Source organism: Phlebotomus papatasi, chromosome 1 (genome assembly GCF_024763615.1).
Source record: "Phlebotomus papatasi isolate M1 chromosome 1, Ppap_2.1, whole genome shotgun sequence".
Lineage (NCBI taxonomy): Eukaryota > Metazoa > Arthropoda > Insecta > Diptera > Psychodidae > Phlebotomus > Phlebotomus papatasi.
Genome location: NC_077222.1, coordinates 69903520 through 69924961, shown reverse-complemented (window position 1 = coordinate 69924961; position 21442 = coordinate 69903520). Strand labels below are relative to the sequence as shown.

The following is a 21442-nucleotide window of genomic DNA, read 5'->3' as shown; positions in this document are numbered from 1 at the left end:
AATCAAGGACTCAAGATTATCTAGGAGTACCTCAAATAGAAATTCCCATTACAAACCGCCTCTAAAGTCAAATAGGACCTCTTACTTAAAATTAAGACTTGGTGACTTCAATAAATTCTTCGTCTTTTTGGGGAGTTTAGGCACTCAATAAGAAAACTTTTTTTTGAGCAATTTTAATTTTAAAAAAAAAAGCTTTTTGTGGATAATTTTAAAACAGATCTTTTCATTTTTAACTTAGTTTGTCCTATTAAGTCAAGATTGTCAATTGATTCTATACTGAATTTTTCTTTAGATCTTTTAAACATGTTTTAGTAATATATAATTTGATACATAAAATGCAAATTTATTCAAATGAATAATTTTTTAAGGACTCACTAAATAAACTGAACACTCAGTGAGTCAAGTGATAGAGCACTCGTTCTATGATGCAAGTGTCCCGTTCTCGAATCCCCTTTACGCCACAGGGAGTTTTTCTGGCGTTAAAGGTGTTCGAAATGCATCCAGTGAGCTTCACTGCACTTGATTCCACGGGCATGGGACTAATAACATCATCCCGTACAAGAAAAAATAATAATGCATGTCTATAGAAATCCCCTTGCGGAAAGGCCTAGTGCCTTTATGGAATGTTGTGCCAAGCATTATTATTATTATAAATCACCACAACACCATCTTGAAGTTCAAAATTGTTCAAGAAGAATGTTTCAAAAAATCATGAAATTACAATTAATTAATTGACCAAATCTGATAAAAATTAAGCCTTTGACCTTCAATAATTCAAGATGGTGATTTTTTCCGGTTAAAGGTGTCTAAGGACGAAATGTTCGGTTGGAATACCTCCAAAACATTTCCAAAAAAATGTATGAAATCGCCAGGACTAATTTTGAGATAAGTCGAAAAATCATGTTTTTGGACGGGATTTGGATAAGTTGGTTCAATAGAGCATGTTGACTTATGTGGGGGTCACCGAAGACTGGAAGTAGATATCTCTAATCGTTTGGAAGCCAGGATGATGAGAATTTGAAAAAAGGAGATTGTGAAAACAGCTCTCTCATGGAGTTCGAGCAGTTAAAATCAACACATGAAGTTATTTGATTGCATTATTTTGAAAATAGGGGAAGGTTTTGAAGGTTTGTATTAAAAAGGAGTCCAAGATTTAAGATTTTTTACTAAATGCCACACACATCGAATCAATTATATCACTATATCAAAAAAATCTCTTACTTATTGGGTTCATAATTCTGTCTCACAAAATTCCTGGAAGTCCTTGGATTTTCCTCTACAGGGAAATGTAAATGTAGCAGCATTTTTTACGAAGATGCTTTGGTTAACTCAGCTTCGTACCACTTTTTCCCACCTTTGTAGGCCTCATTTTCCCCGAAAACATTACATCGGACACAAAAATTTGGGCATCACTACTTAGATGAAACTTTCATCTACTTGTTTTCACAATTTGTAGGAGGTATCACGCATTAAAAATCAATTTTAAGCTATTTTTCTAACACATATTTTTTGACACTCGGAAAATAATTTTTTCCCTGCATTCTGACAGTCAGTTAAGAGCTTGGTTAGGTATGATTCTCTTATAATCACACCTAATGTAATCCTCGGATTTTCTCTAACACCTCAAATGGGTCTTACAGAACATATTTCGGACGTAACTGATCAAATTCGGTGGTCATTAATTTTGACAGATGTTTTTACGAAGCTGCAAGATTCAATTTTCCTGAGCTGCAAGGGTGGTAATTTTAATGAATTTTCCTCCACTCACAAAAACGATCCCCTTCAAGCAAAGATTTTCACGGTAAATATTAACCCTAATAAACCCTCTATAACTTGGAATAGTTGCTTTTTCGAAAAGTCACTTGCAATGTGCGAAAATGCATAAAATATCACACATCAGAATTACGATTTTAGGCTCATTTTTTTTATTTTTGCCTTTTGGACCCAGGAAAAAAGGCCTAGGCCCCCAAGTTTGTCAGGAAATGTGAGCTGTTGGATTAGCTATATGACCAAGGATGATATTCATTTAGTAACTTGAGAAAAAATCAACTTTTACGAAGCTGCAATATTACGAAGGTGCAAAACCTTCCCCTATATAAATAAATTTTCACTACTAAACACTCTGTAATTTACAAACTAATCATCAGATTGTTATGAAATTCTAACATATCGTTGGTGCTTTCTAAAAGTCTTATGAATTTATTAAAAGTGGCATAATCTCTTAAGTCCCGGGACATATTGGTGATATAATCATTTTGCAAAATAAAAAAAAAACAAAAAACAAAAATATAAATACCATTTGAGTATATGTGACTAATTTATTAGTCAACTTCCAAACTAAATTCGCATTGATTTACATTAAATAAAATCGCATGGACCATACGGCAACTCAAGATTATCACTGGTTTTCTATAATCACATAAACAATTCTCTCTTGTATATAAATAATTGACGAGAGTGAAACATGGAAAAAAGTACCCATGAAATTTACACGAAGCAACAATAGATGCTATTTATTATGTATGAAGCAATTTTATTGTTATCATTGCGGGTGGTGATACAGACAAAAAGGCCATTAAATGTGTCACTTTACTTCAATGTATGGAAATTGACGTAAATGTAAAACGTTCTAGTAAGTGAATTCTAATGCCACTCTTTTTTTTTATTTATTTATTTTTCTGGGTCTACTGTATAGATGAGGATGATTGCACAACTTCTGGGGTCACACTGGACACCAACGAAAAGAGGATAATCTTCATTAATCGTCCCCAGCCACAGAAATACTGCAGTAATCATATATCAACGGCAAAATATAGGTAAGTTTTGTAAGAACGATAACAAGCTGCCCATTTAGTGCAGACTTTATTGTCCGAAAAGTTTATGAGAAGCTTATCTTGCTATTACGAATTTCTTCTTCCATACAATTTAAAGTAGAATTTAGTGTTTCGAATGAGAATTCTTCTACCAAATGATTCATTCTTCAAGGCTTTTTCTTGCCTCCAAAAAACCGTAAAATCATCACATTATAGTTTGTGCTTTTGTGAAAACTTGGCTAGCTAACAAAACAATAAATGACAAGAAATTGTGTTTCTCTAAAATATCTATCTTCAAACTTGTGGTCTATAACCAAATTGCCCACGCTTATATTGTGTTATAGCTATCAAGAAGTGTGAATCTTTAATTCTTTAAATACTGCGCCCGTCAATGTAAACGCGAGTTTAATCCGGTTATTAAATAGCTTAAGATAATTTTACATTGTTGTCTTATTATAATTGGATACAAATTATAGGGCTAAATTTTCATTCAATTCGTTTCAATTCTTAAAATTGAAAAAGTGAATGATTCCTTTATAGAAATAGAAGTATGGTGTCAAAGGACATTGAGGAAAATGGTGCTCAGACTAGGTTGAATTATGTAGACAAAGAAAATTTATTATTATTTTTTTGGGAGCATTTCGACAAGATTAATTTTTGGTTTATACAAATATTTATATTTTGTACAACTTTACTAAAACAAAACCAAAAGCTTCTAAAAATATTACAGAATACTTAAAAGAACTGCGATTTTATTGTTGCTTGAATTCTTTAACGAGATACAGAGAAAGCATATTGTTTTTATACTTTTCGTCAATTTGATTTCCGACCTTCATGAATATTTCTCTATGAAATCTATTTTTTAAACTGTTTTTAAATTTTAAATAAATTGAGCACCAATGCTTAATAAATTTTTCGGGCTTGCACTAATAGTAAAATAAGAAAAAAGTGAAGTGAAATATTATAATAAAACACCAAAAATTAGAAAACGGACTAACTAAAAAGAACAAATCTAAGAGTTGGATTCTTTACTATCATGGAAAATTCTGTAGAATAATACAGAATAACTTTATTTAAATTGAAAAATACATTAAAAAAAGCAATGTGCAACAAAGTGTTCTAAACTTATTGTATATAAAAATAGTTTTAAAGATGTTTGCAGAATGCGCAAATTTGCAAAAATTTTATTATTTCATGAATTTAATTGTGCCACTTGCCTTTTATATCCGTTTAATTGTTTTTCTTAATGATAATTGATATTAGTTTGAAAACAAATCATGACCTAATTTCCGTTTTACATGACTCATAACTTAATGATGAGTTAATTCACATTACAGTGAGAAAATTATTAAAATTGCTGATGTAAAATATAAATGCACATTTTAAAAATAAATCCTATATTTCGATGTTTCCATAAGTTCGTGCTATCTAAAGAAGATATTGAGAAACAGGATTTTACTCCACAAGTTGCACACAGAGAGCAATAAATATCAACGGTTCCATTCCATATCCCATACCATTCTATCTTAGAATGAAAATTTTTCAGGAGGGCAATTCGACTTTGTCGAATTTTCCTATGCTTATAAATTCTTTTCAGAAAAAAATGAATATTGTCACCTTATTAATATTGATCTCTGGATTAACATATTTCTCGAAATAATTACAATTTTTAGTCGACTTAAAATAAAACGGAATGGGACCATAAATATTATATAATTCTTGGACTTTTTCACCCTCAATCTTTCTACCTTCCATCCTTTCGCGGACCATCTATCTTTGCGACCACATATTTTCGTGTTTCTATGAGAAATGATGCTTGTTTGTCCAGCTGTATGATCTGTCTGTTTTGTCCGATCTTTACCAGATCTAGAGACCAAGCGGCTAGAGATAGCAATATGGGATTTTTAGAAACCCCCCCCACTAAAATCGACCCAAGGGACTATTAACATTGCCTAGTTGAACATTTCGTCCATAGAGTTGCAGCATTACTTATTGCTTGTGCATACTTGCAGCGTCTCGCACAAATCTTCATTTTTAGTTGTATAATGATTTTAAAGAACCACAAAATCAAGATTACTCGTTGTATTATGATAACTCATCACGATTTTGTAGTTCTTCCAAATCATTTTGTGGTAAACATTTCGATGAGACCATAAGTAATGCCTCAACCGGTAACCCAAGAACAGAATTCTTCCTATGGTTATCTATGGTCATCCTTCTCGTCCTTAAAGAGTTAACAACAATTCAACAATTCTCTTTTCAACAATTCTCAAGCTTGATTCCATTTTCAAAGAGTTCACTTTTAAAAAAAAGTTCGTGTTTGTAAATTAGTTTTTTATCACCTTCCGCGTAGTAGAATTTTTGCCACTGAAACTATTCTGCAAAGATCAAAAGAAATAAAACGAAATAAAATTTCCCATAGAAATACCGGTAATTTTGACGGCTGCGTTGAGCGATGTTTGCGGTCTATCATTTCCTTCGTTCTCATGATGAAAGATTATGCCTTTTCGATTTATTAAAATCGGGTATATTTCTCGAAAAGTCGTATCAAATCTAGTAAATTGCTCACAGTATTTGTCGGGACTATTTTGCCGCATTGGAGTAGATCAAATTGAATATTTCCCCCGGAGTCCCACCAAACTTACGGAAATATTTTCATAGGTAATGCAGATTAGCTTTTAGTTAGATTAGTTTTTCCGTACAGCATTCATACCTTCGCAAAATTCGTAAAACATTTTCGTAAATTCAATTTTTCATTTTGAAAAAAAAGTCATAAAAAGACAAATCGATTTGTTTGAACGATTACTTGGTAATAAATGGGATAAATGGATACAGGGCAATATAATCACCTTACATATTACATTTAATGCATGCAGAAAAGTCCTGTAATGCTACCAATGAAAATCTTGCACGAAGGTATGCAATCATCTGATTCTATAATATATAAATGAGCAATTTTCTGAGAAATTTACTATCTATCGACTGTTTCTGAGTTATCAATTCTTGTGGTTCTTGTTCAAGATAAGGTATTTCAATATTTCGTTCTTAGGAAAATTAATAAATTAAAGAAATATTTTGAATCATAAATTGTAAATAAGGAAAGTGCTCTTGGAATCGCAACTGAAGATAGGATAGTCATTCCAAAATAAAATGATAAAAAGCACCGAAATTAAAAAAAGGAGTGTCAAAAAGTCCCAGCCTTTGCGAAGTGCTCGAACTCGTGACTAAAGATGCTATATCTCAAAAGTACTTTCGCATTATTTATTTTATGAAGAGTAATAAAATTATTTTCCGGTTAAAAATTAGTTATCGGTATATGATTGATTTTAACCGGTTCAGGCTTGTCAAGAAGACCTTTCCAACAATCCTAAGTATGATACCATTCGATTAAGAAATTCATTCTTCTAGAGTTTTTTTTAAAAACCTTTAACCTTGAAAAATCCTTATTAGGAATGATTCAGTGGTATTAGGTGAGATTCTTAACAATCTCACCTACTATAATCCTAACAAAATTTCATGTCGTCCGATCGACCTCAAATTTGGCCAAAATCTGTTTCGCCACTTCCTGATTCCGAATATATATGTGGCTAAGTTACGTTCCCGGCCGGCCGGCCGGCCGGCCGCTCTTTGGAGCTTAATAGCTCCTAAACTAAAAAAGATATCGACTTGCGGTTTTCGGCAAAGGTTATATATCGAGTGAAAATTGCAACTTGGTGCATAGACCCCCCACCCCCCACCCCTCCTTCCGCCATTTTGAAGACCCCCCTTTTTTTGTTTTCTCAATAGCTCCGCCCCTATGGCATTCAGCGGACTCAAATTTTAGTATGTTATAGCTGGGCCTTAGAGCTTTCCATCAATATCAAACTTAAGGTCCCCCGACCCCCCTGACCCGAGCTATAAGGGTCCAAAAAAAATTTCTTAAAATGGCCATTACTCCGGTTCTAATTGTCAGAATTTAAAAAGTGAGGGCTTTTTGGAAAGCTCTCGTGAAATGCCACTTCCCCTTCTAACATCGCAAGTTCATAAAACCACCGCTAGGGGCGCTTTTTTTAAAAAGAAAATTTTTAAATCTTAAAAGTTAAATAACTCAAAAATTCCATTGTGCATCGGGCTGAAAATTTAGTATGTTGTAGCCGTTGATTATACCTATCAAACAAAAAAAACCTTAAGTCGATCTAAAACCCCTGACCCGAGCTATAAGGGGTCAAAGTTCGAACATTGACCGGTCTCTATCTCCGGTTCTAATTAACATAGCGACCTAAATTTTACCTTTTTGGTTTCGTCTCGATGAGCACTTTCAGATGGAAGTTCAAAAAGTCACCACAGGTGGCGCTGTGATAGCGTCAAAATTCATCGAAATTCAAAGTCACTTTTCTCAAAAACGGCATTGTGCAAGTTAATGAAATTTTAGTATGTTGTAGTCCAGTCTAGGACGTTTCCAAAATGGTGCGTATGTGCGCTGTGGTTTCAATAGAACCGGAGATATGAGGGGTCAAAGTTCACGAAATTCAAAAAATCATATCTCCGGTTCTATGTGACCGATTTTGATGAATGAGGGCTTAAACGAAAGATCTCACCAAATGCTACAACTTTCTAGAATATTTGAACTTCGTGGGACCAAGACCAGGGGCGCCACAGTCGAAAAACCAATTTCAATATCACATAACCTCAATTATCTCGACTGTCGCTGAACCGATTTTGATGATTACTTTGACATAATTGTAGAGGACATTTGTCTCTACATTTCGTCCATACATCATTTTCCACTCAGACTACGCTATCACTCCGATTTTGCCGTTTAAGTGTGAAAAAATTGATTTTTCCAATAATAACGCTTTGAAATCACTCAGATGCCAATTTGACTGCCTCTACTCCACCAAGACACTTAAAATAGGGGTTTAAATGGAAAGTCCCGCAAAATACAACAATTCTTTGATATAGTTGAAGTTCAACAAATGACTACTTGGGGCACTCTGGATGAAAAAACAAGTTAAGAAACAAAAAACCTCGATTATCTTGGCTTCTGAGTAATCGATGAGTTCAAGTTCTACGGCAAAATTATAGAGAACATTCTGGTCTACATTTCACCCATATAACACTTTTCTGTCAGTTTATCCAAATCCTTGATATTTTGGTTTAAATACAAAATTTGTATAATTTCACGAATTTGATTCAAGATAACTGAATGGCGTCTCCCAACTTCAGCTCCAAATCGAATTTGCATGCACTCCGAGTTAGCTCACGTTAAGAATCTCACCTACATAAGCCGGTTAGGATTATCTGTCCCTTTTCGTTTATGGACGAAATGTTCGCCTAGGTAATCTCTAGAACATATCCAAAATTCAACAAAAAGAAATCTGGTGATGCGTTTTTGAGCAATTCCAAAATGGTTTTGAAGTAAAGGGAGGAGTGGGGGAATGATGGGCATGTTAATTGTTCTAGTGTCGGTTTATGGGGGGGGGGGGGGGTCCTTCAAATGCTTCAAGTCTCTATCTCAAATCGTTTGTCCTCTAGAATTCTGGAGTTCGTGCAGTAATAAATCATTCTAATTTTGGAGTAACGATCCGATCTTAAGTGTCGATCATTCCAGAGTTTTCCTTATTTAAAAATGATTATCAGAAGAATTATGAATAGAGAATTAGGGTAAATGTCCTAATTCAAAACCATTTCCAGACGCTTCAACTTTGACAGAAGAAGATTCAACACATTAAGTTTATATTTCTTCTGAAGAGAATTACATAAATTTGCTCCTTGTCTCTTCTAGAATGTTACTGTTTAGTGAAAATTCTTTAGATATAATTTGAAAACTTCTTAAATACAAGAAAAATACACGAGTGTAAAATGCTTCTATTGGTAACAAATTAATCCAAATGGAGACAAGGGAAGGTTTCTAATTGGAGACAAACAGTGTAAGTGAAACCGCGACGAAAGGCTTCCAAAACCTTGTTGACTTGCTCTTGAGTGCAGGATTTGTTCTTATTCTTGGTCTTTTCTGCTTTCTCATCTAAAACAATAAGAAAATCTCTCCAAAAAAAAATCGTATTTCCGGGGTTTCCTATTGAAGTATTTGCAGACACTTCAGAAAAACCCTTTTGTTCACGAAATAGGTAATTATTTCATTTGAAAACTTCACGTACCGTTTACAAAAAAGATTAGCACTTAATTTATCTAAAATTATCCAGAAATATGACATAAATGTTAAATAAAACGAATAAACAACAGTCACCTCATTGTGTTTTTCATTGGAAAACATGGTCGATCAATGAAAAATTCAATGGTGAAAAGGTACACTTTTAATTTTTCTGAGAAATTAACAAATTAAAATTTGTGAATATGAATGGATTTTCGCTTTATTTGGAGCAAAATTAACAAAATAATGAAACTGTGGTATAGAAAATATATAAATATAATAATTTAGTACAGTATTTATCGTGAAAACAATTACATTTCCATTTGGCGTAGCGAAAAATTTCCATTTGGAGCAGGTTTTGAATTAGCTTAATTTACCCTACCTTGTTTAGGAAAATAATATTTCCACATTAATTATATTTTAAAGTAAGCCCGTGAAATAATTTGACTTTTAAATTTCTCAAATAATAAGCACAACAGAAAACTTCAAATGATGAATAGAGTAGATATAATTAGGAAATTTATTAGCGCATAAAAATTTATCTAATCAGCATTTTTTCTGCTGATTGTATATTGCATTTAAAAAGCAAATAACATTTTTTTGATAAAAAACTTTATTATTTGCGAGAATATTAAAAGATAATGAAGAAAGCGAGTGAAGTGTTCACAATGTAACTTGAGAAAATACGAATGTAATTCATAATGAGGATTTTTCTTGTCCTTTTTGTCTATTTGCAGTACCTTCAGCTTTATACCGTCGTTCCTCTTTGAACAATTTCGACGGTATTCAAATTGTTTTTTCCTATTTATTGCATTACTACAACAAATTCCTGATGTGTCACCCACGGGAAGATATACAACACTTGTACCTCTAATTTTTATACTAAGCGTGAGTGCTATCAAGGAAATTGTTGAAGATGTCGTGAGTACCTTGTTTATATTAAAGCCTTTTTTCCTAATTACTTTCGAGTGAAAGGGGTGTGGAGATTTTAATGGTGAAATATCTCGTGGTACTTTGTAGAAACGCCACAGGGCCGACGATGAAATAAATCACAGGGAAATAGAAACATACAAAAGTGGCCAATGGAAGTATATGAAGTGGCAGCAATTGAGTGTTGGAGATATTGTGAAAGTGTGGAATAATAAATTCTTTCCCGCAGATCTCATTCTACTGTCCTCAAGGTAAAATGTCAAGGATTATTTGACCTTTTCCGAGTAATAATCTCACTATTACATCTCTATTTTTTTTTTCTTGTATCCACCAAACCCCTTTAATCCGGTGTAATGTCACTCTATAACTTTTATGTTTGACCCATAATGGTTCAATTAGGGGGATCATTTGAATGTTATATTGAATGTGTTTCAGCGAACCTCAAGGGATGTCATTTATTGAGACATCAAATTTGGATGGTGAGACTAATTTGAAGATTCGTCAAGGTGTACCGGAGACAGCAAAATTTCTCGATACCAAAGATTTAGCATATTTCAATGCAACACTCGAATGTGAATTGCCAAATAGGCATTTGTATGAATTTAATGGTGTCCTCAAGGAAAGTGGAAAAACAGCTGTATCACTGGGTCCTGATCAATTACTCCTGCGTGGTGCCATGCTTCGCAATACATCATGGATTTTTGGTGTTGTCGTGTATACTGGACACGATACGAAACTTATGAGAAATTCTACCTCAGCGCCATTGAAGGTATTAAAACCAGACTCTCACTAACAATCAATCAATTCTCATTTGGTGAATAATGAAGTAAATTGTATTTAATTGTACTATTTGCAGCGTTCAACAGTAGACAGACTGACAAACACACAGATTTTGATGCTTTTTCTTATTCTAATAGTTTTATGTCTTGTTAGTGCTGTTTTTAATGAATTTTGGACACGAGATCACTACAAGAGGGACAAGTATTTAGGCATTGATGGTAAGTGTCCTTACAACAACTAAAAAAAAATAAATAAAAACTTTACTCATTCGTGGAAAAAAAAAGCTCAATGATATCATAAAACATGCATACTTAAGTGATATTTCATGTATTCTAAATGCTAGAAGGTCTATTCTAGTGAGTGTGATTAGGCTACGTGAGAAAGATGGGATCTTCTAAACACGCAATTTTTCAATTGTGTTTCCTATGTCTTTGCATTTTTTTCTTCATTTTGCGAAAATGTAGACAAAGTTTTTTATTCTCCTTCAAGCACTTTGTAATAATTTTTATTTCCATTTGACATGATAAAGTTTGAAAAACTTTCCCTAAAACATCTTTATCCAACTCTTAAAACTATTTGTTCTGAAACTTTAAATTCAGCCAGGATTCAAACTTTTATTGTGCAACAGTGCCATTTAGCTTTTTAGTGTTTTTGCATTAACAATTGAAATTTTGATCAAATGAATGGTGTATAACTGATATAAGGGAATCTGGGGCAAAAAGTCACAAAATTTCAAAATTCAACATCTTCTAAGATAAAAAAAAGATAGCGGCTTAATATTTTTTTCCATAGATAGCCTACATAGACCTTCTTCAATGTCGTAAGTTTCTTACAATTCGAACAAGGAATTTAGAAAATAAAAAAATATCGAAACCCAATTTTCGAAATATTTTCCTTGCAGAAGATATCAATTATTACCTACTAAATACATGATTTAAAACCCCCAAAACGAATTGTTTGAATCGAGGTGCAAAATATGCAAAAGTTTTAACAGAGTAAAATAAAAAATAGCTTCACTTTTTATTAAACTGGTTAGCCCCCTGTATTTTCCAATATTGATTCATTGGTGAATATTTACTAAATGATTTGGATTCTTTGAATACGAATCCGTTATCTATTTTGTCTATTTTAGAATTTTACAAAGATTTTTTTCTCCAGAAATCTTTTTATTAAAAACGACCACTTGGGGTAAAAAGTAACAAAAGGTGTGGAGCAAGAAGTAACAAAGACCGAAGCAATTTCTGATGTCTCACGGCAAAAAGAAACGTCATTTCCATGTCTCGTCGCTTGTTGTTTGCATTGGTCAAACGATTTGCAGTCGTTTGTGTGTTTTTTTCTAAAATAGCTTGAAAAACGTTTTTTTCATTCAGATAGAGAAAACATTGTTTTACCAAGGTGTAGAGGAATAAATTTCCTAAGAAAATAGTCTTCTAGGTATGTTTTTTTAATTTACGGAAGCCCGTAATAAAGCGAATCAAAATATGATAATACCCCAAGCCTGGTACAATTTGCCCCAGCTTTTTTGAAAATGGTTACAAAATTACCTTTTAGAAAACGGCTCGATAAATGTATTTCCTTACAAAATAGAGGAAAATTTCTTTCACAGAGTTGTAGAGCGGTAAATTTCCTATAAAACTACGCTAATTAGAAATTTCTGAAGTGCCAGGGTAGATTGTAAAAAAATAAAATATCCGTTTTGTGACTTTCTACCCCAGTTTCCCCTATGTTTTTTTTTTTTAAGAATACCTACCGCGAGAAGTAAACACCAAACTGTAAACATATAAGAACTACATTTATTGCTAAATATAAACTAAAATATCTATATTTTATTTCTACACTGAGAAAAAAAGAGGGTGCGGTTAACTTTTTTTCTTCAGAGCTTTAACATTTTTTGGGTGTAAAAATATATCAATATTTTTTAATGTTAATTTTACACCTTTTTAAGGTTAAAATTAATATGAAAAAGAGTAACTTTAACCCCTAATACACCTAAAAAGGGTAATATTTACACCGAAGGAATGTTATTTCAGGAATGTTATTTTAACTTTTTCGGATTTCTCTCAGTATACGTAATTTTTTTCTCCCACCTCTCTGGAAATTCATTGAAGGAATAACAAAAAATCAGAAGAGTTTTTATGAATTCCATCATTATATCTTTTTTTACAGATTATAATAAGTAGTTTTGCTACTAAGCATTTCAATATATCATTTAAGATTAATAGAAAAATTGTATTCATCAACTTACTCGTTTAAAAATTCAATATTTTATATCCACAAATCTGAACTGTTTTATTTTTTATAACGTCCACAGCCGTCTTAACATTAGTATCCAAACCTTCAATGCAAAACTATGGAAAATTTTTATCAGAATATTTTACACTAACAAATACGGTACTAAAATTATGGTGAAAAGTACTTTATTAAAGTTAAATTTATTCTGAAAATGTAATAAAATTTATCCTATGGAGTTATATGATTTTTGTATTACTATTTGTAAAGGAAACCGCTTCCTTTAAAAATAAGCGAAAAAATCGTATATTAATGTAGCTCCACAGGGCTCAGCCAGCTTCCCCTATGATCATTTAAATAATTTATTTATTCACTTAAAATTTAATTTTGTTGAATTTTACTTAGAACACTTGCATATTTTTGAAAATAAAATACATAATCTTTTAACAAAACTATTTTCTTTTACACTCACCCAAAGAAATCCAAAAAAGTTAAATATTATTACGGAAATGTTAATTTTACTCCACGGAATTGATCCGAAATCGGTGTAAATATTACCCTTTTCAGGTGTATTAGGTGTTAAAGTTACCTTTTCCATGTTAATTTGACCCATAAAAGTGTAAAATCAACATAAAAAATGTTAATTGTACTCTTTTTGTCAGAACTAAAACATTCTGACACTGCGTCTGTTCAATATTGCCAAAAATTGTTGTAAAAAGTAATGCACCTCATTTGGTCTATTTACACCTTCCAACATTCTAATTCAAACCCTCAAGTTACAAATTTCTACCTTATTAAATTATGCAAGAAAATAGAAAATATTTTTTAGGTGCTTAAAAAATGCTCAAAAACTTTTATTCTTCTATATGAAAACGTATATTGACAAAATTGGTGAGAATAAGGACTCAATAGTTTTGGATACACATTCGGTGTGAACTTTGGTCAAACGTCTTCACAATTTTTTTCAAGTCAATTTGCAGTTATTATTTTCTCTAAATTTCTGGTAAGACCGACTTCATACACTGAATGAAACTACCATTGATGTGGAAGAAGAGCTTCATTTTCCAATTCAATGAAGTAGGGGAGACTGGGGCAAAAAGGCATAAAACGGATATTTTATTTTTTTTACAAGCTACTCGAGCGCTTCAAAAATTTCTAATTAGCGCAGTTTTATAGGAAATTTACCGCTCTACAACTTGGTGAAAGTCATTTTCCTCTATTTTGTAAGGAAATACATTTATCGAGCCAATTTCTAAAAGATAATTTTGTGAAAATTCTCAAAAATGCTGTGGCAAATAGTACCAGACACATGAGGTATTATCATATTTTGATTCGCTTTATTACTGGCTTCCATAAATTTGAAAAAATACCTAGAGGACATACTTTCTTAGAAAATTTATTCATCTACACCTTTGTAAAACACCGTTTTCTCTGCGAGAAAAGTGAGAAAACGAGAAAAGCGCTTTTCAAGCTATTTTAGAAAAAACACACAAAAGACTGCTAATCGCTTGACCAATGCAAACAAAAAGCAGCGAAACATGGAAATGACGTTTCTTTTCGCCGTGAGACATTAGAAATTGCTCCGCGTTTTATTACTTTTTACCCCAAGTGGCCATTTTTAATAAAAGGATTTCTGGAGAAAAGAACTTTTGTGAAATTCTAAAATAGATAGCGGATTCGTATTCAAAAAATCCAAATTATTTAGAAAATATTCACCAGTGCATCAATTTTGCAAAATAAGTAGGTAATAATTGTTATCTTCTACAAGGAAAATATTTCAAAAATAGGGCTAAAAATTTCGGTATTTTTTATTTTCTAAATTCCTTGTTCGAATTCTAAGAAACTTACAACATTGAAGATGGTCTATGGAGGCTATCTATGGAAAAAAATTGAGTCGCTATCTTTTTTACCTTGGAAGATATTGAATTTTCCGATTTGTGACTTTTTGCCCCAGTCTCCCCTATATTACAAAAAGGTCCCCAAGAAATTAGTAAAGTAGCATTTTTGTTTAAAACCGATTTACTTCTGTTCTAAATAAAATAAAAAAGAGATCACAAAGCGTCCCATCTCAGCGGAATGCTTTAACTCACAAGATAGAGCTCTTCGTGAATTATATTTTCGCGTGTTTTTTTTGTCCAAAAAGTTTACTTCCGTTTACTTTCCAAATTTCAGCAAATCAGTTGAAAAATATACTCTGCAAAGTGAGTTGACTTTGCCTCACGTAAATTCGATGTTGAAATTTTTTTCAGTCATGGGGGTCTATGGACGAAATATTTGCATAGACTAGGGGAAAGTGGGGTAACTTTGAATGTGGAGCAGCTTTTAAATTGGGTTTTTCACCTATTTTTAAATAACTTTGAGGCATCATGATAGAATTTAGCTGTGTAAACAGATTGAGAAGTTAAATTACCTCGGTATATGGCTCAATTCCTTTTAAAAATAAGAAATAAATCCCAATTTCAAAGCTGCGCCACATTCAAAGGTGCCCCATTTCTTCCTAACCCCAAAACATATCCGAAATAAAAGAAATCTCTAAAGCCGTTGTCGAGTTTAAAAAAACTCAAAAACATTGTTTTGGAGGATTTGGAAGGAGATGAGACTTATAGGAAGAGGCACCGAAGACCGGAAGTCGATATCTTATACCCTTAAGTCCTTAGATTGAAAAAATATTTACAACCAATAAATAAAGAATTTCGAACAAAAAAGTCTTACGGGTACCTATACTTTAATGATTCATTGCCGATTGAGTTCGATGCAACCGGGTTGTAAATTTTAAGATCTCTCCAAAAAATCAAAATTTAAGCAAATTGTTTAATTTTGATCTTCGAAAATTCGATGTCGAAAATTGTATCGGTCATAGGGGGAAGTGGGGCACCTATGAAATTGCGCTTTTTTCTCGTATTTTTAAATGCAAATCAGCCTTATCATTAAAATCATATAGATTCTAGAACAAAATGATCTGTCATTCAAATGCCTTTAGATTTCTCCGTACACTGAGGACAAAAACGGGGTGCGATTAACTTTCTTTTCTCATAACCTTAACACTTTTTAGGTGTAAAAATATATCAACATTTTTTAATGTTAATTTTACACCTTTTTAAGGGTAAAATAAACATAAAAGAGGGTAACTGTAACCCCTATTACACCTAAAAAGCATAATATTTACACCTATTTCGGATAAATACTGCAGGGTAAAATAAACATTTCCAGAATGTTATTTTAACTTTTTCGGATTTCTCTCAGTTTATTAAAAATTCAATTGGTTCATTTTGTGTTCAGCAATTAACACAGAATATCAAAAACTGCAAAACTTATTGTATTTGCATATTGTATATTGCAAAACAAACCTAGATTGTAAGAAAAATTGAAATTAAAAGCATTTTCATAAATCATTAAACAGAAACATTTATGATTTAATGTAAATCATTTAAAGCAGAAGTTCAAAATTGTTGCAAAGTGTTATCAAAATTAGTCGTATTAGTGCATCTTCTGTGGCGGAGAGCTATAAAGAAGGTTCATAGTCTCTGTCGTTGAATTACAATTGATTAAATGACTCGGATTACATATAATTTAAGAAATTATGCTTACTCTAGAATTGAAGCACATAAAGACATTTCTGTGGAGGAGCTTTTTTATCAATTTTTTATTATTCGAACATTGAAGCAGTTTTCCACGAGCAGAGCACGCCTTTAATATCAATTTTTCATTTGTTGAAATTAATAGTAAATGTTAAAAATAGTTTCCTATCAGACTACCCTGAAGCATAATCATACATGAAATATTAAAAATAATGTTTAATCAATCAATAGCTCATTTGATATTCAGCCAATAATTTTTCAAACTTTTCTATTTTTTTTGTTGCTTTTCAGATGTTCTAAGCAAAAACTTTGGATACAACTTACTAACATTTATAATTTTGTACAATAATTTAATACCCATCTCCCTGCAAGTAACATTGGAATTGGTGAGATTCTTGCAGGCAATCTTTATCAATTTTGACATTGAAATGTACCATGAGGAATCCAATACTCCAGCTATGGCACGAACGTCGAATCTGAATGAGGAATTGGGCATGGTGAAGTACATTTTCTCTGATAAGACGGGTACATTAACGAGAAATGTGATGGAATTTAAAAAGTGTTGTGTGGGAAAATTTGTCTATGAACGTGTCAACGAGCCTGAACATTCGGGATTGGTTCAGAATTTACTCAATAACCATCCAACAGCACCAATGATTGCAGAATTTCTCACACTATTGGCTGTTTGTCATACGGTGATTCCGGAAAAGCGAGATGATGGAACTGTGGGATATCATGCTGCAAGTCCTGATGAGAGGGCACTTGTATATGGGGCCAAGTCATTTGGGTATGTCTTTGAGACAAGAACACCGACACATGTGGAAATCAGTGCTCTGGGATGGCGAGAGAGTTATGAGGTGCTTAATGTGTTGGAATTTACGTCGACACGGAAGAGGATGTCGGTGATTGTGAGGACACCAAAGGGAGAAATTAAGTTGTACTGCAAAGGTGAGTGGGGATACAAAATGTGGGATATGTTGGATTTAAATTGGGTGCTCATTATCAGAGAAATCTCTGAATATAATGGGAGTGCGAATTAGGTACTCATTTAGATAATAAAAATTATCCGGAAAAATATACCTGCAGGATATTTGCTATATTATGAATAGTAAACGGTAAGGGATATCGACTTTTGGTTTAGTAAAGCTCATATCTTGACTGGATTTCTCACAAGAAATATATTGTTTAATCCTCCCTTTCCTTCTAGCTTTAAAAAATTATCTCTTTAAAAGCTTAAAAATCTTTTTTTTTTTTTCAAATAAATCAAATCAAAATTGATTTGGAAATATGAATTTTAAAGGGACTTAACCTTTGACTTTGAAATCCAGTTGTAAGGAATGTTTGAGACCATTAACAGTTATCGAAGAAATAATCATCTCAGCTAAGCTCTAAAACATTTAAATATCGAAAAACAGTGGCAGTCAAGGGGTAACTCATACCCATTTTTTCAGCTAAGGGTTTACTATTTCTCAAGTTTCCCGATGCAAAGAATGGGTTTCTCGGGTTTTACAATGTTAAAATAGAAATTTTCAGGTTTTGCAATGCAATTTTCTGGTTTCTCGGGAAAAAAAAGTAGTGCCAGTCGCAATATCGGAAGTCAAAATCCCGAATGGGTCAAAAATCCAAATTTGTCAAATTCTTTTAAATATTAAATCTTTTTAATCAAACCGAACATTCCAAAATAGTCACAAAAGTCATATTTTTGATGACCTAAAATTATTTAGGTGGGAAAATAAAGGGAAATAGAGATCATAGCTATCTATATCATTAATCGTTTACCCTCTAGGATAACAAATAGAACTGGAAGTTTTGAACAAAAATTATTACCAATTTAATAAAATTCGATTGATAAATTCGCTCTCTAGAACCTTTTTAACGTTTGAACCTTTTTTGAGAACCTTTTTACAGTTTAGTGAAAATTCTTTAAATATACTTTAAAGACTTCTTAAATACAAGAAAAATACGCGAGTGTAAAATGCTTCTATTGGAAACAAATTAATCCAAATGGAGACAAGGGAAAGTTTCTAATTGGAGACAAACAGTGTAAGTGAAACCGCGACGTAAGGCCTCCAAAACCTTGTTGAGTTGCTCTTGAGCGCAGGATTTGTTCTTATTCCTGGTCTTTTCTCCTTTCCCATCTAAAACAATAAGAAAATCTCTCCAAAAAAAAATCATATTTCCGGGGTTTCCCATTGAAGCATTTGCAGACACTTCAGAAAAACCCTTTTTGTTCAGGAAATAGGTAATTATTTCTTTTAAAAACTTCACGTACCATTAACAATAAAGTTTAGCACTTGATTTGACTAAAATTAGCCAGAAATATGACATAAATGTTAAACAAAACGAATAAACAACAGTCACCTCATTGTGTTTTTCATTGGAAAACATGGTCGATCTATGAAAAATTCGATGGTGAAAAGGTACACTTTTAATTTTTCTGAGAAATTAACAAATTAAAATTTGTGAATATGAATGGATTTTCGCTTTATTTAGAGCTTTATTAACTAGATAATGAAACTGAGGTATAGAAAATATATAAATAGAGCAATTTAGTACTGTCTTTATCATGAAAACAGTGAAGTTTCCATTTGGAGTAGCGAAAAATTTCCTTTTGAAGTAGGTTTTGAATTAGCTTAACCCTTTAACGACGAGACGCTTTTCACGGACCGAAAATCAACAAAAATTTAACCGATAAACAAAATCACTGAAACGTCTAATATCTGACTTTGGAAAATCCAACAGATTCTGATTCGATGTATTTTTTACTTCTACGAGCGATAGAAACAAAACTAGCCCAAAAATTTAGGTAATTTTTCTGACAATCCTAAGGAATAATAATTTTCAGTCTAATCAAAAATATGTAAGAGTATTGTAGTTTCTTTTTCCAAAGTATAAAAAATAATTAAAATCATTTTTCAATATAAGAATTAAAAATTCGTTATCTTTGAGCTTAAATATTTGGCGATATTATAGCAAATCGCTGGTGACTTGCAAAAAATATCCTAGATTCCTCCAACTTTCTACTTTGTAATAACGTACAAACATAGGAAAAAAAGGAACTTCAGGTAGTCAAGAAAAATTATTTTCTTTATGGGACACCGGTGTTCCAATTGTCCTTAAAGGGTTAATTTACCCTACTGCTCTTTCTGTAGAATTCGAGCAGTAATACCTATACGAGGACTATGCCAAATTTCGGACAGCTTCCAAAATCGGACACATCTTTTATTTCCCAAAAATTTATGTATTCGTAGTTAAACAAACAAAACGAACATCGCTTTAACGAATGAGATTCTGCAAGAAAAATCATTGAAAGTGTTCTAAAAGAACAAAGAACTCCAATAAAAGTGGTGTCCGTTATAATATACAAAGCATTAGGGTAAGTGTGCCAAATTTCGGAATAGTTGCATACAAACGCCAAGGGCTCAAGTTAGAAATGTTAAATTTTTAATAAAAATTGAATTATTTATTACTTCTTCTTAAAGAATGTTCCTTCGAACATTGTACACAGTTTATTGTCTTTATAATAATAATAATAATAATACTGACACAACATTCCATGAAGGAACAAGGCCTTCCCGCAAGGGGATTTATAGACATTATTATTATTTTTCCTTGTACGGGATGAGGTTGTCAGTCCCATTCCCTATGAAATCAAGTGCAGTGAAGCTCACTGGATGCAATCCGAACACCTTTAACGTCAGAAAAATTCCTGGTGACCTGGAGAGGATTCGAACCCGGGGCACTTGCATCATAGAGCGAGTGCTCTACCACTTGACCCATTGAGTGCCTTATTTTCTTTATTTTCTCTAAAATCATTCTTAATACATTTTAAAATGAATAAAAATATAGACATAGCTTTAATGGTCTATTTCGGCCACCTTCATTCTCATAGTTCCTTGCCGTTCCGGAATTCTTCCAATGTCTTTTTCACGTCATCTCATTTGCCGAAGCGACTTTTTTTGTTATTTTTTGCTTTGTTTAATCTCTAAAATGCGCAAAAATTAAAAATTAATGGAGATTTGAGGAACAAAAAAGTGGCCGGAATTGCAAGCTGGCCGGAATTTTGTGCACTTACCCTATCGATATTTTTATTCAATTTTAAATATTATTAGGATAATTTTAGAGAAAACAAAGATGATGAAATACTCAAAGGTTCTAAACAACACACCTGAAAAAGAAGTTACAAAAATATCAATTTGTATTAAAAATATTATTAATTTTTATAAACTTAGGACTTTGGGGCTTAAATGCAACATGTCCGAAATTAGGTACAGTTCCTCTAGGGATCTCAGAATGCAAATAAATCGTGAGTTTATTTTTTTTAAATGTACAACAACGTTTTGGAACAAAAAGAACAGATAGAGAAAGAATAAATTTAAAAAAATCCCGTCTAGAGAGGGGTCATCGAAAACCCAAAATCGATAACTCTTAGCATTTGGTCTGAAAAGACGCTAAAGGCGCAATTTATGTGACCCTGAAATATGATTTTCAGGAGCGGACACAGTGATTTATGAGCGTCTAGCTCAAGATGATCAACCATTCCGAGAGGTGACCCTGAGGCATCTGGAGGATTTTGCCACAGAAGGTCTCAGGACACTGTGCTGTGCTGTGGCAACAATTGACGAAGAAGTGTACAATGATTGGAAAGCAACATACCATAAAGCCATAACGTCGATACAGAATCGAGAGAAGAAGGTTGATGATGCAGCAAATTTGATTGAGATCAATTTGAAGCTTATTGGTGCCACAGCCATTGAGGACAAACTGCAGGATGGTGTACCTGAAACGATAGCGAGTCTATTGAAAGCGGAAATCAATATATGGGTGTTGACTGGGGACAAACAGGAGACAGCCATCAACATTGGATATTCTTGCAAATTACTCAGTCACGCAATGGATTTGATCATTTTAAATGAAGATAGTTTGGATGTGAGTGACAATTTTCTATTATAGCACCTGTTCCATTACGTTCTTGTTGATGA

The 21442-nt window shown here is 32.6% G+C and overlaps 1 protein-coding gene across 1 annotated transcript in view; it reads left to right on the top strand.

The window, feature by feature from the left end:
• LOC129799397 (probable phospholipid-transporting ATPase IA) overlaps nt 1–21442 on the top strand; it is a 48621-nt gene that overhangs the window by 10416 nt on the left and 16763 nt on the right. Inside the window, exons 2-8 of the mRNA XM_055843242.1 lie at nt 2696–2816; nt 9681–9864; nt 9964–10124; nt 10309–10642; nt 10730–10871; nt 16752–17408; nt 20953–21389. Of these exons, the coding sequence (XP_055699217.1) occupies nt 2696–2816; nt 9681–9864; nt 9964–10124; nt 10309–10642; nt 10730–10871; nt 16752–17408; nt 20953–21389 (2036 nt within the window). The remainder of the gene's footprint in view (nt 1–2695; nt 2817–9680; nt 9865–9963; nt 10125–10308; nt 10643–10729; nt 10872–16751; nt 17409–20952; nt 21390–21442) is intronic.